Here is an 18591-nt window from a genome sequence, read left to right as displayed (position 1 = left end):
TGGGTTTAAGAATATTAAAAGTGGAAATCTTTGATCAATAACAAGGAATTAAAAACATTGAAAATCTCTGCAAACCACTCCACTGTCATCAGCATCCTTGCAACAGCGCACGCACGCACGCACGCACGCACGCACACACACACACACACACACCCCAAACAGCTCTTCTATCTTCAAAGTGGGGATGATATGGCAAAGGTCTAGCGCTAGATGGAAATCTTGATCAACATCACTACAGTTTGTATAGAGTCAGTTTCACCTCACAATAAAGATCTATCACTGCTCCCTCTTCGCCCTTTGTACATCACTGGTGAAAACTGCAGAAGCTTGAAAACTTCCAATACGGGATATGCACTCAGCTTCGCTGTACCATGCTGGAGACTTGCACTGGGCTTTCAGCGTACATGCTGGCCTAATGGGCACTGTGGTGATATATTGAGGTGCTGATGCTGTTAAGGAATACAGTAAAATACTTTCATTTTTCTATCTGCTGTATATTTTGTCAGAGGTGTAGGTATGTCAGCCAGTCTGGCTTTTGGAAGGTATCACCTGGATAATGTCTGTATGTAGATTAAATTTGCTTTCAGGGCAGAGATCAAGGGAACTGCCATTATCTTAACTGAATAGACCAGTCACCTTCAATAAGCAATTGTCACCTGGACTGGCTGCAGTATGCTTTGAAGCAAGATCACACCAGCCTGAGCCAGGACTTCACACAGGACATCCTGCTGCAATGTGAAAGCCTTAATCAAGTTTTCACCTGGAATTGAAAAGCCCCACTTCACAATCTGTTGATGTATAGACTTTTACCTGGAAATGGAATTATGTCTGAGATTTAATTAAAAACTAGTTCCTGGGGGCTGGACATTAAATGCCCCAGGGGACACTTTAGACTATTTAGAGGAAGAGGGAGGCCCCAAAATCCAGTGAGGCCTCAAACCCCAGTGAAGTCCCAACGGCTTTGTGTGCTACCAGGAATGCCACTGGCTATGCAGAGAATCTGCAGCTTGTCACGGTTGGGGGTACAATTGCCACTGGGCTGAGAGACACTGGAGCAGAAGTGACTCTCATACATCCCCTGCTTGTGAACCCGGAGCAGTACATACCTGGGAAAATGATTGCTGTCAGAGGAATTGGGGGTGTCACCCCAGCCATACCCACCCCCTTGGTCCACCTGAATTGGGGGGCCGGCAGCGGATTGAAAGAAGTTGGGGTAACTGACAAAATCCCCACCAACGTTTTGCTGGGTACTGACCTGGGACGGTTAGTGGCCCGGTATGAGCCTACTCCAAACCCCGGGGAGCCTGCACCCCCAGCAGAAGTTCAGGACTCTTGCAAGGTACTTTTTGATAACGCAGTGCAAGTGGGGAGTGCTGGTGAGGCCCCAGGGGCTACGGACTGTATACTAGAAGCCAGCCCTAGTGATTCTCCAGTGCCTAGGCCGGGAGTGGGACATGTTGATCCGGAGAATGCAGAAACTGATGATGTCCTTTATGACGCACGGACTATCGAGGCGATCGATGCAAGAACTGTTGATGCTACTTGTGAAGTGCTGGGTAGCACTGGGTATAATGCAGCAGATAATGTTGATGTGGAATGTAATGTTCTAAATGTCAATATGTGTAAGATAGATAATGCTGATGTCATATGTGTTGTGCTACATAATGCTGTGTGTCAGGTGGACACTCCGTCGGCTGCAGGAGTAACCAGCCGGGCTCGCTGGGCTGCAGCAGATGGATTGCCCACTGAAGGGGCAGACGGCACCAGGCCAGGTCTTCCCCCTTCAGATGTTTTTAAGACCAAAGGTAATGTGGTTTATGATATGTGTAATGTGGGCACTCCCTCAGATACCGTGGTAACCCGCAGCACTAGTGGGTCTACAGCACAGGGACTGTCCACCGAAGTGGCAAATGTTGCTGGGTCAGCCACATCCAATTCCGACCTGGCCCGGAGGGCCCAGGAGCCTCTTCGTCTGCAGCCTTCCTGGAATGCGTGACAGGCAGCACTGAGCTCTCTGGGGCTGTTCGATTTGACAGCAGCCTGGAACAGCTCAGGGGTCTGGCCAGCAGGTCACCAGCTGGGAGGGGCGGGCTGAGAGGGTCCCGGGAAGTTATTCCCTCTGAGCTGTCCGAAGTGGAGGAGGCAGACCGGCAGATAATCATTCCCCAAAGGGACAGAGAAATAGCTCCTGCCACTATAGAGAAAGTGCGTGTAGCGACGGTTGGAACCCTTCCCCAGCTGCAGCACTGTCTCTATGGTCGCGAATTCACGGTTGTCACTGACTCGCATTCCCCTGGTTGGTTACGTCAGGTTGCCAAGGGCAACGACACATTGCAGCAACCTGACCTAGCTTTCCATTCGTATAGCTTGGAGCTAACTGACAGGTGGGGAACCCTCCTGAGGATGCTAAAGGGTTACCCCACCCGGCCAGGCCGTCAATGTAGGCTTTGGCAGGATGATTCGTTAGAATCACCTGCCAGCGCCATCTGGAAGGGGAGCAATCATGGGAATGCTGATGGGCTGTCCCGTCAAGCAGAACCAACAATGTAGGTGCTGGCAGGATAATCTGGGAAGATCATCTGCCTTGCACCAAGTTAACAGCGGAGGTGTGGTGATATATTGGGGTGCTGATGCGGTTAAGGAATACAGTAAAATACTTTCATTTTTCTATCTGCTGTATATTTTGTCAGAGGTGTAGGTATGTCAGCCAGTCTGGCTTTTGTAAGGTGTCACCTGGATAATGTCTGTATGTAGATTAAATTTGCTTTCAGGGCAGAGATCAAGGGAACTGCCATTGTCTTAACTGAATAGACCAGTCACCTTCAATAAGCAATTGTCACCTGGACTGGCTGCAGTATGCTTTGAAGCAAGATCACACCAGCCTGAGCCAGGACTTCACACAGGACATCCTGCTGCAATGTGAAAGCCTTAATCAAGTTTTCACCTGGAGTTGAAAAGCCCCTCTTCACAATCTGTTGATGTATAGACTTTTACCTGGAAATGGAATTATGTCTGAGATTTAATTAAAAACTAGTTCCTGGGGGCTGGACATTAAATGCCCCAGGGGACACTTCAGACTATTTATGGTGGTCCAGAACAGTCACAGCTATCTTCTCTCGAGAGTAGCTCATTGCTAGAGATGATCCCGAGGAAATTGGTAAATCCGCGTCTCTCCACGGTTGGACATTTGCGATGGTAAAAGTTCACTTTAGTTTATTCCATTTTTATTTTCGGCAACTTGTCTTGTGTGTATTTTTGTAACTTTTATCTTGTAACATTTTTACTTTGTTTTTTTTGTAATCTTTTGTATATATTAAGTTCTGCATTGTTCCACGTTTTCATGGAATATTAAATCATTATTTAATAAGGTTGACTTCTGCTGTACTAAACTAACACTCATAGCCTAGAAGAGACTGAAGTGTAACCGTGTATAAGTTCATGCCTAATTGTACGCTTGAGCAACACTACCGTATGAGATTGTAATTGCATTGTGTGACTGGGGCACTTCTGCGCTCGACAGCCGAGTGGGAAGTCTAACAGTATCGTTCGGAACGACTGTTAGTGGTTTTGCTTCATTACAGTGTAAGATTGCAACTGTGTGTGTGTGCGTGACGTTCTCGTATTTGGCCTAAGCGCAAAGCTGACCCCAATACGAAAACGCAGAGTGCGTGTTGAGCACTCGACAGCTGAGTGAACGTGTCTAGCAACGGCTAGTGGTGGCAGTGGGAAGTGTTTGAGGGGTCCCAGCCTTGTTTTTAGCTTAAATAAGGCTGTTCCCCGCTTGATCAGGTGAAACCCGCAGTCGGGAACCGTATACGCAGGCGTGCTGCGGGCCGGTTCCTGACCGGCACTCTGTGGGCTTAACCAGTGGAAGCGCTCAGCAGACTACTGGGACGCAACCACCCCCACCTATACATTGCGCTCACCCCTCACGAGCTTCACCATGGTATGAGTGGTGAGGGATTGGTCAACAAACCTTTATACTAATATTCATGAGGTTGGGGGCCGGGTAGCAATTAACTTCCTCTGCACCACCCATAACCTCTCTCATTGAACATTTAGCCAGAGTGATCCAGGCTTATACCAAGCTGTATATCAAGCTGCAATTATTACATCTACATCAAGACATCACTTGCAGGAAAGTTTTTCATCTTTTATTTTACTTGAATTACCATAGTTTACAATGTCAGGACTTTGCTATATCACCATGGTTCAAAGGCTCCAACAACAGACTAGTGCTGCAATAATGAAAGGGAGCCCCAGCATAAACATCCTTGAATTAGTCACCATGGCTCCCCACTGGTCCATCAGTTTGGCCAATGAGAATACATCCTTAGCAGGTTCTATTCTGATTGATCAGACCAATGGACCAACAGGAAGCCCAAGCAAAAAGATAAGATATATTCAAAGATATTTTTATGCCAGGCTCTACTTTTTCTGCAACACACTCTGCAAAGATTAAAGGGAGCCTTAACTCTAAAAAAAAATGAGTTTCACTTACATTTTTACGCGTTGCACGTGCAATGTTTTAATATCCGCGATAGCTTCCTGCACCAGCGGGAATGCGTGCAAAGGTACACATGGTGCCCTGCCGACTCAGAGTCAGCAAAAACAAAACAAGCTGGCGGCGGGGGACTGGAGGAGCCATGAGTGACTGCGAGGGCACAGGATGGCTGCAGGGGGCTGGTAGATGCCCCAGGTAAGTGAAACTCACTTTTTAGAGTTAACATTCCCTTTAAGGGAACCCCAGCAGAAGCATCTTTGAATCTCACATTGTAGCTTCATATTGGAAACCCCCAAAAGTTCCATCAGTGTAATCCCATTTCTTTGCTCTTTAATGGAAGGGCAGCATTGATGTTGCAGGCACAGACATCTCCACCAGTATATCAGGTAGCTAAGGGTCATAAATTCACCAGCATGACATGGCACTGGGAGTGAGAATGGGCGTGTGACGCTGTGGTTCTTGGAATGTAGGGAAGTCAGGACAGCACCATTTGGAGCCAAAGTGGCTGCCAAGAGCAGCTTCAGCTCTTCTGCTAATCATTCAGGTAGCCCTAAAGTTGTAGATTCTCGGGGGAAGTGGTGGAGGGGGGCGGTCTAGAGGCAGAGCAGAGTAAGAAGCTAGTAATACAATCTTGGAAATGGGATTCTAGATTGAGATAATCTATGTCAAACACATTTTTAACACATGCATCACAAAGATACCTGTGTTCATACTGATGGTGAGATTGCACAACTTAGTGTGTCTGTTTGATGCAAACTAGGTTTATGGAATTCTGTTATTCTTTATTTTCTTTTATATACCTTTTTTTTCAAATTAACAATAATAAGCAAAATAGAAAATAAATAAATACATTGTGTAAAGTATAATTAAGTAGGGCATACAGGTAGCAATACAATTTTTCAGTTGACCAAACAAGACAAAATCATTGCTTTCCCAAAGTCTCTAATCCTTCAATTAAAATGGCAGGCATGAAAAGTCTAGGTTAGACATGGCGGTACATGTGGTGTATAAGGTGGATGCATAATACAGGGAGTCCCCGAGATACAAACAACACGCCGATCCTTTCTCATTTCGTCGCACACTCCCTACCTACTCTCCCCCAGCTTAGTGTGTAAAAGCAGAGTAAAAGGCAGCAGAAGCTGTGCTCTCCCTCCTTTGCTGGAGTCCAGTGTTATGCTTCTGCCTCTCTGCTTGGCCTAGTGCCCAGCATCTCCTACCACATGTAGCAATGAGGAGAGTGAAGTGCCAGCACTAGAGGAAGCAGGAGACAAAAAAGATAGGAAGGTCACACAGGTACAGGGCTGGACTCCAGCAGGGAGGGGAGAGCACAGCTTCTCCTTCGCTATACTCTGTATTTACACACTGGGCTGTGGGATTGAAGGAGGGATACAGGGACAGATAGTGGCACAAGGGGACATAAGGAGGCACAGGGGGACAGAGAGAGGCACAAAGGGGAACAGGAGAAGCCTAGGCACAGTAGGAAAAAGCAATGCACAGGGTGGCAGAGGTAGAACAAGGGGACAGAAGGAGGCACAAGAGGACAGAAAGAGGCATGAGGATAGGAGGAGGCCTAAGGGCCTGAAGGAGTCACAAAGTGGGACATAAGAAGGCACAGGGGACAGAGGAAGGCATAAAGGGGGACAGGATGAAGGAATCCCAAAGGGGGACAGAAGAAGGCACAAAGGGGGGCAGAAAAAAGTACAATGGGGACAGAAGGAGGCAGAGGCACAGGAGGACAGACGGAGACACACAGGGGGACAGTAGGAAGCACGAGGGCCAAAAGGAGTCACAAAGGAGGACAGAATGAGGCACAATGGTGGACAGAATGGAGGACAGGAGGCAGCACACGGGGACAAAAGGAGGCACAAAGGGGGACAGAATGAGGTACAAAGGGGGGACAGAAGGAGGCACAGAGAGACAAAAGGAGGTAAAAAAAAAGGGGGACAGAAGAAAGCACAAAAGGGGGACAGAAGGAGGCACAAAAGGAAGACAGAAGGAGGCAGAGGGGGACTGAATGAGGCAGAGGGGCAGGAGGAGGAACAGGGAGAAAGAATGAAGGCACAGGGGGACAGAATGAGGCACAGAGAGACAGAAGGACGCACAAAGGGACACAGAAGTAGGCACAGGGAGACAGAGGGAGGCACAGGAGGGCAGAGGTGGTACTGAAGATGTACATGGATACAGAAGGGGACACAACGGGAGACAAAAGGAGGCACAGGGAAAAGAAGGCACTGGCACTTCTAATGCACTGAATAGATATTTAAATGCTTTAGTAGTTTCTGGAACGCTCCAGGCCATGTGAGCGTAATCGTGACCTGGCGAGGTCGGCATCTGCAATGGAGGGGACCCCAGGAGACCGGAGCTGCGGCGAGGGACATATTGGCTGCCAGGGTCTGGAGGAAGCCAGGAAGCTTTTTTTTCTCAGACTATGTTGGTTTGCTGTATCTCTTTACAAGCTTCTTTGAAGTGAGACTCCAGTTAAAACCTATTTTTACCTTTTTTATAAAGCAGGGAGGGATTAGAACCCTTTTCAGGTTATTGCGATTGACTTTTTTTTTACTTTCTCCCCATTGGAGAGATATACTCTATTTCCTCTTCAGATGAACCTAAAGTATTTACAATACCAACTGGAATGCTCCTCAGTCCGCATGCTACTCCTGATGTCAAAGTTCATCCTTTTTCTGCATGGAACAAGGTATCTGAAATCTTCTGTCAGTTCCTAGTGCACAGCTCCGTATAGGTGCTGTGCAGTTTATATTTTGCCTTTGTTGCTCTTTTCTTATAAGGCCTTGGCTCTGTAGATAACTCTGCTGGCAGAAGACGGGCATTTTCCCACGTGTCAAAGAGAGGACAAAGCAGGACTCTGCAAAACATAAAGAACATAAAATATGCAACCAAAACTCTACCCTTCATTTCTACATCATGACTACATTTATGTACAGTTAGTTATTTGGACAGAGACAACTTTTTTTTTCTAATTTTGGTTCTGTACATTACCACAATGTATTTTAAATGAACCAACTCAGATTCAGTTTTAGTCCAGACCTTCAGCTTTACTTCAGTGGAGTGAACAAAACAATTGCATAACAATATGAGGCAGCTAAAGCATTTTTTAACACCATGCGCGTCACTAAGGGGTTGGATCTGGGGCACCACCCCCGAACCTGTTGCTATGGTGCCCCGGATCCATTATGTGAGCCTCCCTCCCCCAGGGCCGTTTTGGCCAGATTGAGCGGCAGGAGGGGGGTGCTGGGCGGAGTGACAGACGGAGTGGGCACAGGTAGTTACAACCTCACCTTCCTCCGCTATCCCCGCACGCAGCTTCCAACTTCATTCTATTGCCTCCCCCAGCGTTGGTTACAGCGCCCCCTGTGATGACGTAACCACGTCATCACAGAAGTTGTTGTTACCAATCAGATGGACGCTGGGGGAGGTAGTAGAAAGAAGCTGGAAGCTGCGTGCGGGGATCGCGGAGGAAGGTGAGTTTGTAATTACCTGTGCCCGCTCCCCCCGCCCAGCACCCCCCCTCCTGCCTATAGTGGAGGCACCTACCTATCTAACCTATACTGGTGGCACCTACCCATCTAACCCATACTGGGGGAACCCACCTATCTAACCTATACTGGGGGCACCTACCTATCTAACCTATACTGGGGGCACCTACCTATCTAACCTATACTGGGGGCACCTACCTATCAAACCTATACTGGGGGCACCTACCGATCTAACCTATACTGGGGGCACCTACCTATCTAATCTATACTGGGGGCACCTACCTATCTAACCTATACTGGGGGCACCTACCGATCTAACCTATACTGGGGGCAACTACCTATCTAACCTATACTGGTGGCAACTATACGGGCTACCCTATACTGGACGCAACTATGCCTGGCTACCTATATTGGGGGACATGGACGAATTATACATCCTCGCCCTGGGTGCAATTTAGCTTAGAAACTGCCCTTCCCTCCCCCCGCAGTGTGCCAGCACACAGGCCAGCCAGCTGAAGACAAGACAGAAGCCAGGTGAGGGTCTTATTTATGTGAAATACTGCCTATTTAATATACTTAAGCTACACCACTGCTATGTTAATGTACATTTGGCCCCACCCATGACCACCCCCCACTTTCCCGTGACATGACCACACCAATTTGTTTCCGTGCACATTCTCCCAAGAACCTAGCAACGCCCCTGTTTAACACAATCTCTTTATTACAGGGGCTCAAAAGTAATTGGACAACTATTTCAAAGGCTATTGGGCAGGTATGGTCAAGTCTGTCATTATCAATTAAGCAGATAAAATGATCCTTCCTTAAAGTGGATCCGAGATAAACTTTTACGCATTGCATAATTGTGTTCCTTTCCTATTGTTTATAGGGCATTCCTCAAGACAAATACTTTTTTGTTTTTGTTTTAATACTCTAATTCCCTATAAACTGAACAAGCCTTGCCCACAGGTTTTCAGAGAGCCTTGGCAGTAGCAAGGGCTCATAGAGCTCAGTCTGGGCAGGAGGAGGGGGAGGTATTACTAGCCAGAGATTGCAGAGGGGAGGAGGAGGGGGGATTAGGGATTTTTTCAGAGGCTGAGTGCTGTGTGTAATGTTTACAAACAACATGGCTGCTGTCGTATCACAGGAAGAAATAATCATATTCTATTGAAGCTGTTTTCCACTAGATTTGCTGTGTAAACTATCTAAACTTTAGATAAGATGTATAGACAAGTTAGTTGTTATAGTTAGTTTTTCATCTCGGATCTGCTTTAAGCTGTGAAAACAGAAAACAAAATCCGAGAAATATTACGAGTGGCAAAATCTTCAGTTTGGTACACCCTGAGAAAGACACGGTGAACTCAGCAACATAAAAAGACCTGTGTGTCCACAGAAGACAACAGTAGTGAATGACTGCAGAATCATTTCCATGGTGAAGAGAAAGCCCTTCACAACAGACAACCAAGTGTACAACGCTCTACAGGGGGGTAGGCATATCGAAATCCAAGTCTACCATAAAGAGAAGACTGCAAGAAAGTAAATACAGAGGGTGTATTGCAAGGTGCAAGCCACTCATAAGCCTCAGGCAGGGAACACACTAGGCAGAAACGCTAGCGTTGTGGAAAATGCAGCGAAAAAAGTCAATGGGCTGCATGAAAATACGCATATACAGTGGGATGCGAAAGTTTGGGCAACCTTGTTAAAAGTCATGATTTTCCTGTATAAATTGGTGGTTGTTACGATAAAAAATGTCAAATATATCATATAGGAGACACGCACAGTGATATTTGAAAAGTAAAATTAAGTTTATTGGATTTACAGAAAGTGCACAATAATTATTTAAATAAAATTAGGCAGCTGCATAAATTTGGGCACCACAAAAAAAGAAATGAAATCAATATTTAGTAGATCCTCCTTTTGCAGAAATTACAGCCTCTAAACGCTTCCTGTAGGTTCCAATGAGAGTCTGGATTCTGGTTGACATTTTTTATAGTAACAACCAACGATTTATACAGGAAAATCATGACGATTAACAAGGTTGCCCAAACTTTCGCATCCCACTGTAATTGCTGTGAGGCCTGGCGGATCTCCTGTCTTTCTTTAGTCACTATACCCCAATCTATTGCTGTGACTCTGAGCCCGACCCACGGTCTTCACCTATAGCCAAGCCCCCGCTTGAACAGGAGACTAAATACGTCTACCCGACTTCAGTTGCCCCAGGACTTAAGTGTGCAAAGTATAGTGACTGAGGCCAGAAAGACAGAGGTACAGCCAGAACCACAACAAAACAGTTCAATCAGCAGGCTAACTCACGGTCGGGTACAGTTCCAGCTCATACACAGAAGATCAGATTGGTGCAGTACAGAGGAGCAGGCAGAATCAGTGTCAAATACAATCCGAGGTCAGTTCCAGGCTGCAATCAATAGAGAGAGGTTAGTCCAAGCAAAAGGTCAATACAGGCAGCAGTCAAAGGGAAAATCCAGGTCACAGGCAAAGGTCAGAACCCAGGCAATCAATCACAGAAGTAAGCACTTTCCATTACACGGCCCAAAGCAAACGCTATCACAGGCAATGAACAAATGACAGCATGGGTTTAAATACCAACATCAACCAATTAGTGGCCGGCCACAGTAATCACACCAATCACACAGCGCTTCCTACCCAAGTGCCAGCTGATAGAGGATGGTCAGCTGACACTATTGTTTTTGCCGTCTAAGCCTATAGGATGGCTGCACATGCATACGCGACCACCCTTGATAGATTGCAACCCGTCTCTGCACCAAGGAGACGTCAGCTGACCTAATGACATTGGGTGTGCGGCGATGCGGAAGTATCGGCGCTGGAAGCCACGGAAGGTAAGTCCCTTACAATTGCGTTCTGCAATATGCGTTTTTAAAAACCTTGGCTTTGTTGCATATTTTTCAAAAAGGCATAAAAAAACATACATAATTAAAGTCAATGGTGACGCAGAACTAGTGCATTTTTAAAAACACGTTTGATGATGTATTTCCGCTTCCTGTTGACTTCCTAGTGATTTGCATAAAACAACGCATGCAAAATGTATACAAAATGCATATGTGATTTATATATGCAAACCACAAATGCATTCAAATGCACGCAACCTGCAATAAAAATGCATGTGCGGTTGTAACGCTTGTGGAATCGTATTCGCGGTCAGCGCACCAGACGTGCGCTGACGCAGCGGATTTCCTCCACAAGTGTATATTTGAGGACACCCAGGCTAGGTGCTATGCACCCGCAGAGGGCAATTCCCTCCGGCAGATGACGCTGTGGAGTGCAGGCGAACACAGTCGCTGCACAGCCACAGATGCCAGACGGGAATTGAACAGATCCAGGACAAGGTACGATCAGGCAGGGCAGGATAGCCCACAAGAAACAGAGCAAAGGTACAGAACCAATGTGTGTCCACCAAAACTAGTCGCCACCCAGCGACGGTGAACACACAACGGCGGAAACGAAGTGGGAATGCAATCGCAAGAATGGCGATTGCCGACAGAGACACAAGACTGAGCAAAACAGGGCACGAGGGTAGCAAAGGCACAGCAAATAATACAATGAGGAGATACGGAAAATAACAAACGCTAGCTAACCGCGAACACCGCACTCATTTGCAACAGTGTACGCGGTTATGCGCGGTCTCCACGTGATAAGCACAATAGAGACAAGCACGCCTACCTAACCATTAACAGACAAACATGAAACAGAGGATGCGAGCGCTTGCTTAACGGTTACCTCACCGAGCCTCCAGCAAGCGTAGCAGACAAGACAGACACACGAAAACAGGGACAAGCGAGAGATAGGATCCACAGCACTAGCGAGAAGCGAGTGCGATCCAGGTACAGAGTAGCAGAACAGAAGGATCCACAGCACTAGCGAAAAGTGGCTAGCGCGATCCCAGGAGACAGAACAGAAGGATCCCCAGCGCTAGCGAAAAGTAGCTAACGCGATCCCAGAAGACAGAAAAGATAGCGGGTAGCAACCGCTGCACCAGCTATACTCCAAGAACAGAGATCAGAACCATTTCCTGTCGACCACCGCTGGGACAGGACAATGGCAACAGAACAAACAAACAGATAATACAACCTGACTGGGCTAGAAGGGGAGCCTAAAGCAACCCCCAGGAATTAACTATACTAGATAGCAACGGCTGACACTCCAGCAGTGTCCATCAGGAACAGACCATGGAAGGGAAATGACCAGCAAAGCCTTCTGGGAAACATAAAGCTCTTATAGTGCCAGTCATTAAAGAAGGCAGGTAGAGGATTTGCATAACGAATGTATGCAAATTCCCCAGCAAGAGAACAGACCAGAACTTGCAATGGAAAGACAGGTCTCTGTTCCAGAGTCCTGCAGCATGCAAACCTAAACAATGGTCAAAAGGCTGCCTGCCTGCGCAGGCAGCTGAGCGGATTCTCACAGTACCCCTCCCCCTAGGGATGGATTCCAGACATCCCTCAAAACTGGTATCATCACAAAACTCTAACTGAAGACTCATGAAGGTCGGGACAGCCCGACAAGGCCCAATTCCAGAGTCAGTCCATCCGAAACTGACCTCATCGGAAGCAGAAGCCACCGAAACATGCCCATCAGCACTACAAGTCTCAGCGTAACACCCATCAGGACTGTGGACACCAGAGAAGAAGCCATCGACACCCTCCAGACAATACCTACCACCTTCCAAGGAGCGTCCAAGAATACCAAACCTGCCGCAATACCTGTTCGAAGTGTCCCTTACAACACCAAAGCCATTGCTGATCGTATTCAGGGCACCAAGCAAAACCTTTCCCGGAATCTCCCAGAACGCCTTGAAGCTCCGCCGAGATCCCAAGAAGCCAGAACGCTCACCAGGCTCACATGGAGAACCACCAAGAACCCCTATGGAACCTATGATCATTCCAGACTCAAAATTAGCAGGACACCCATCAAGATCAGGACTTTCAGGGACCACTTCTGGGCATGCAAGCAGGCAGGCTATATCGGAACATGTCTCCACTGAGGAAGCATCTGAGTACGCTGGTAACCGAGGCACACTTGGGCTTTCTGGGTCACAGAGCACATCGGGGTACACTAGTACAGGAGAAACCTCAGGACATGTCGGGGAACTGCCAACCTCAGAGTCCGACACGACAAGACCAAAACCAGTACCGGGCAGAAAATCATCACGAGTAAAGGTCACAGGTACTGGTCTTTCAAAAGAAGACTCGGACTCAAATTCAGAATTTTCTGTAACTGTAATATCATCATTGACTACACATGAATGAAGCTCCACAAGAGCTGCAAAGGTAGTCAGCAAGGCAGCAATGCCTACTGAAGTGGGCAACACCTCAGAAGGACCTGGGGGGGGCAGGAGACATCTCCTACAAGTTCTGCACCCTTTGGGAGGAACTCGGGGATCTCCAGGACATCAGACAAGACCTCAGGAACACCATTTCCCAAGTTTTCTAAGAAGGATTCTGAACTATCCATGTTACAGGGCAAAACTTGAACTTTATTTTGTGTGCAGGGCAGATGTCCCAGGGAAGGTTCCACCATAAACTGAGACTGAATTTTATCATCAGGACAGGGATACACAGGAATATCTAGTGAAACTAGCTCTGACTTTCTGAGTTTTGCCTCACTACAGGCAGATTCCTCCATAGCAGTCAAACCAGACTGCAATTCCAAAATAGCAGAGAAACAGGTAACAATGGTTGCAATACCTAGACGAGCCTCTAGGGTCACTGCAGGAGATTTTAAACAAGGTAATATTGACTCATCCAGAGTACTGGGTGGAGAGTCAATACTTTCTTCAGAATCAGACTCGCAAATGTCAATGCAAGTGGACATCATGCCTTCATTCATGGTACAGGGCAGGTTCAGAGAAAGCTTCTCTGGACAAGGCAAAGAAGCTTCAGCATCAGATTCGCAAAACCGAAGCGCTGTCTCACTCTTAGATTCGGCTAACAATGTCGAATCCGAGGAGTCAGAACGCAAAATTTGCGGATCCAAGATCGCTTTAGGTTGCGAAACTGACGCTTCCATATCGCAAACCTCCGCGATCTGCGGAGCAGACTGCAAGGCATCTAGGACAGAAACACTGGAGCAACTGTCATCAGGCAACAGGCCTGCACAGGTGCGAACAGAATAAGACATAGATTCATTTGCAAAAGAAGTGGCGACAACAACAGGAGAAACTTTATTAGACACATCAATAATTTTCATAAGTTGCATAACTTAGGAATTTTCCCCATGGCAGGCTCACAAACGGACGATCTTAGAGAACCTGAGGGAAAAAAATCTGTCTTCCTTAGACACAGGACCTCACAGACCTTTCGCAGCCATACGTGCGGTAGCGACATCAGACCGCACTGGTTCAACTTCCACACAAGCAACTGCTCTGAACGACTTGCACTCAGACTTCAAACACTCAGTTGCTTTGGGAAAGAGAATGCATTCAAAACTCACTTTCTTTAAATCCAGAGGATTGGAACAATCGTCCGCTGACAATGTGTTTTTAGCAGATTGAAGCGCATGTAGTTCATCCAAAATCATTCTCCACACGTCAAACAGCGGAGTCACAAAGTCAGAGATACATTCACCAGTCTTGATTAAAATGCACGCAGACTCAATGCAAGCATACAAAACTGCTTCGTTTTTAGAAAGGTAATGATTGCAAAATGATCTCCAATCACATTCCAATTCATAGACCAGGAGCTCGATCTCCCATTTCTCAAACGGGGGCTCCCATGCACACTTAACAAAGGATGAACAATCATAGTGCACACAGTCTACAGATGGAACTGGAGCAGGAACAGAACGGGAATCTTTTACCTCTTTATTGGGGTCAATTGATTGGGGTGTGTGTAATTCATCCACAATGATCTGCCACACATACATCACCAGATCCACAACACACTCGTTACATTCATCAGAATCAATCAAAAGGCACACAGAGTAAAGACAATCGTTCAGGACATCCGCGCTTTTTGCGATGTGAAAATCGCAAAAGGCTTTCCAATCCAAATCAAATTCCTCCACCAAGGCCCCGATTTCCCATGAGGCAAATGGCGGTTCGAACAACCCAGTATCTAAATAATCTCCATATGGGTGGGGATCAGGAACGAGTACAGATTTTTTAACTGCTTTAATATAGTGTGCGATCCTACCTATAATAGGATCCACATATGCTTTTGTCACAGGCAATGACATCTGAAGCAAATCAAAGGTTCCCTCTGGCCTGGGAATTTTGGTTTGGCTGGTCATTCTGTAACGCCGTGGAATCGTATTCGCGGTCAGCGCACCAGACGTGCGCTGACGCGGCGGATTTCCTCCACAAGTGTATATTTGAGGACACCCAGGCTAGGTGCTATGCACCCGCAGAGGGCAATTCCCTCCGGCAGATGGCGCTGTGGAGTGCAGGCGAACACAGTCACTGCACAGCCACAGATGCCAGACGGGAATTGTACAGATCCAGGACAAGGTACGATCAGGCAGGGCAGGATAGCCCACAAGAAACAGAGCAAAGGTACAGAACCAATGTGTGTCCACCAAAACTAGTCGCCACCCAGCGACGGTGAACACACAAAGGCGGAAACGAAGTGGGAATGCAATCGCAAGAATGGCGATTGCCGACAGAGACACAAGACTGAGCAAAACAGGGCACGAGGGTAGCAAAGGCACAGCAAATAATACAATGAGGAGATACGGAAAATAACAAACGCTAGCTAACCGCGAACACCGCACTCATTCGCAACAGTGCACGCGGTTATGCGCGGTCTCCACGTGATAAACACAATAGAGACAAGCACGCCTACCTAACCATTAACAGACAAACATGAAACAGAGGACGTGAGCGCTTGGTTAACGGTTACCTAACCGAGCCTCCAGCAAGCGTAGCAGACAAGACAGACACACGATAACAGGGACAAGCGAGAGATAGGATCCACAGCACTAGCGAGAAGTGAGTGCGATCCAGGTACAGAGTTAGCAGAACAGAAGCATCCACACTAGCGAAAAGTGGCTAGCGCGATCCCAGGAGACAGAACAGAAGGATCCCCAGCGCTAGCGAAAAGTGGCTAGCGCGATCCCAGGAGACAGAACAGAAGGATCCCCAGCACTAGCGAAAAGTGGCTAGCGCGATCCCAGAAGACAGAACAGAAGAGATAGCTGGTAGCAACCGCTGCACCAGCTACAGTGGTGTGAAAAACTATTTGCCCCCTTCCTGATTTCTTATTCTTTTGCATGTTTGTCACACTTAAATGTTTCTGCTCATCAAAAACCATTAACCATTAGTTAAAGATAACATAATTGAACACAAAATGCAGTTTTAAATGATGGTTTTTATTATTTAGTGAGAAAAAAAACTCAAAACCTACATGGCCCTGTGTGAAAAAGAAATTACCCCCTGAACCTAATAACTGGTTGGGCCACCCTTAGCAGCAATAACTGCAATCAAGCGTTTGCGATAACTTGCAACAAGTCTTTTACAGCGCTCTGGAGGAATTTTGGTCCACTCATCTTTGCAGAATTGTTGTAATTCAGCTTTATTTGAGGGTTTTCTAGCATGAACTGCCTTTTTAAGTTCATGCCACAACATCTCAATAGGATTCAGATCAGGGCTTTGACTAGGCCACTCCAAAGTCTTCATTTTGTTTTTCTTCAGCCATTCAGAGGTGGATTTGCTAGTGTCTTTTGGGTCATTGTCCTGCTGCAGCACCCAAGATCGCTTCAGCTTGAGTTGACGAACAGATGGCCGGACATTCTCCTTCAGGATTTTTTGGTAGACAGTAGAATTCATGGTTCCATCTATCACAGCAAGCCTTCCAGGTCCTGAAGCAGCAAAACAACCCCAGACCATCACACTACCACCACCATATTTTACTGTTGGTATGATGTTCTTTTGCTGAAATGGTGTGTTACTTCTACGACAGATTTAACAGGACACGCACCTTCCAAAAAGTTCAACTTTTGTCTCGGCAGTCCACAAGGTATTTTCCCACAAGTCTTGGCAATCATTGAGATGTTTTTTTTAGCAAAATTGAGACGAGCCTTAGTTCTTTTTGCTTAAAAGTGGTTTGTGCCTTGGATATCTGCCATGCAGACCGTTTTGGCCCAGTCTCTTTCTTATGGTGGAGTTGTGAACACTGACCTTAATTGAGGCAAGTGAGGCCTGCAGTTCTTTAGATGTTGTTCTGGGGTCTTTTGTGGCCTGTCGAATGAGTTTTCTCTGCGCTCTTGGGGTAATTTTGGTCGGCCAGCCACTCCTGGGAAGGTTCATCACTGTTCCATGTTTCTGCCATTTGTGGATAATGGCTCTCACTGTGGTTCGCTGGAGTCCCAAAGCTTTAGAAATGGCTTTATAACCTTTACCAGACTAATAGATCTCAATTACAGTACTTTTGTTCTTATTTGTTCCTGAATTTCTTTGGATCTTAGCATGATGTCTAGCTTTTGAGGTGCTTTTGGTCTACTTCTCTGTGTCAGATAGCTCCTATTTAAGTGATTTCTTGATTGAAACAGGTGTGGCAGTAATCAGGCCTGGGGGTGACTACAGAAATTGAACTCAGGTGTGATAAACCACAGTTAAGTTATTTTTTAACAAGGGGGGCAATCACTTTTTCACACAGGGCAATGTAGGTTTTGAGGTTTTTTTTCCTCACTAAATAATAAAAACCATCATTTAAAACTGCATTTTGTGTTCAATTATGTTATCTTTGACTAATAGCTAACGGTTTTTGATGAGCAGAAACATTTGAGTGTGACAAACATGCAAAAGAATAAGAAATCAGGAAGGGGGCAAATAGTTTTTCACACCACTGTATACTCCAAGAACAGAGATCAGAACCATTTCCTGTCGACCACCGCTGGGACAGGACAATGGCAACAGAACAAACAAACAGATAATACAACCTGACTGGGCTAGAAGGGGAGCCTAAAGCAACCCCCAGGAATTAACGATACTAGATAGCAACGGCTGACACTCCAGCAGTGTCCATCAGGAACAGACCATGGAAGGGAAATGACCAGCAAAGCCTTGTGGGAAACATAAAGCTCTTATAGTGCCAGTCATCAAAGAAGGCAGGTAGGGGATTTGCATAACGAATGTATGCAAATTCCCCAGCAAGAGAACAGACCAGAACTTGCAATGGAAAGACAGGTCTCTGTTCCAGAGTCCTGCAGCATGCAAACCTAAACAATGGTCAAAAGGCTGCCTGCCTGCGCAGGCAGCTATGCGGATTCTCACAGCGGTAAAAAAAAAAGCCGCAAAGCACAAATGCACAGAAACCGCACATACGCATATGCAGCAAAACGCTACGTTTCCCGCACTGCCTAGTGTGTTCCCAGTCTCAAGAATAGAAAGGCTAGATTGGGCTTTGCTAAAGAACAGGGATTTTATCTGATTGCCATCTGGAGTCGGGAAGGAATTTTTTCCCTTTTGAGGCTATTTGGACCATGCCGTGTAAGGGTTTTCTCGCCTTCCTCTGGATCAACAGGGATATTTCAGGGAGCAAGCTGGTGTTGTACTTTGTTCTCTGGTTGAACTCGATGGACGTATGTCCTTTTTCAACCAAAATAACTATGTAACATATAAAAAAG

The 18591-nt window shown here is 46.6% G+C and overlaps 1 protein-coding gene across 1 annotated transcript in view; it reads right to left on the bottom strand.

Moving 5' to 3' along the window:
* Positions 1-4132: 4132 nt before the first annotated feature.
* Positions 4133-18591, bottom strand: part of FOXRED2 (FAD dependent oxidoreductase domain containing 2) — a 128987-nt gene continuing 114528 nt past the window's right edge. Inside the window, exon 9 of the mRNA XM_068240182.1 lies at positions 4133-7367. Coding sequence (XP_068096283.1) covers positions 7168-7367 — 200 coding nt within the window. The 3' untranslated portion in view covers positions 4133-7167. The remainder of the gene's footprint in view (positions 7368-18591) is intronic.

The sequence above is a fragment of the Hyperolius riggenbachi genome, chromosome 6 (assembly GCF_040937935.1).
Source record: "Hyperolius riggenbachi isolate aHypRig1 chromosome 6, aHypRig1.pri, whole genome shotgun sequence".
In the NCBI taxonomy this organism is placed as follows: domain Eukaryota; kingdom Metazoa; phylum Chordata; class Amphibia; order Anura; family Hyperoliidae; genus Hyperolius; species Hyperolius riggenbachi.
Note: the sequence above shows the minus strand (reverse complement) of the source record. Positions and strands in the feature narration are given on the sequence as shown.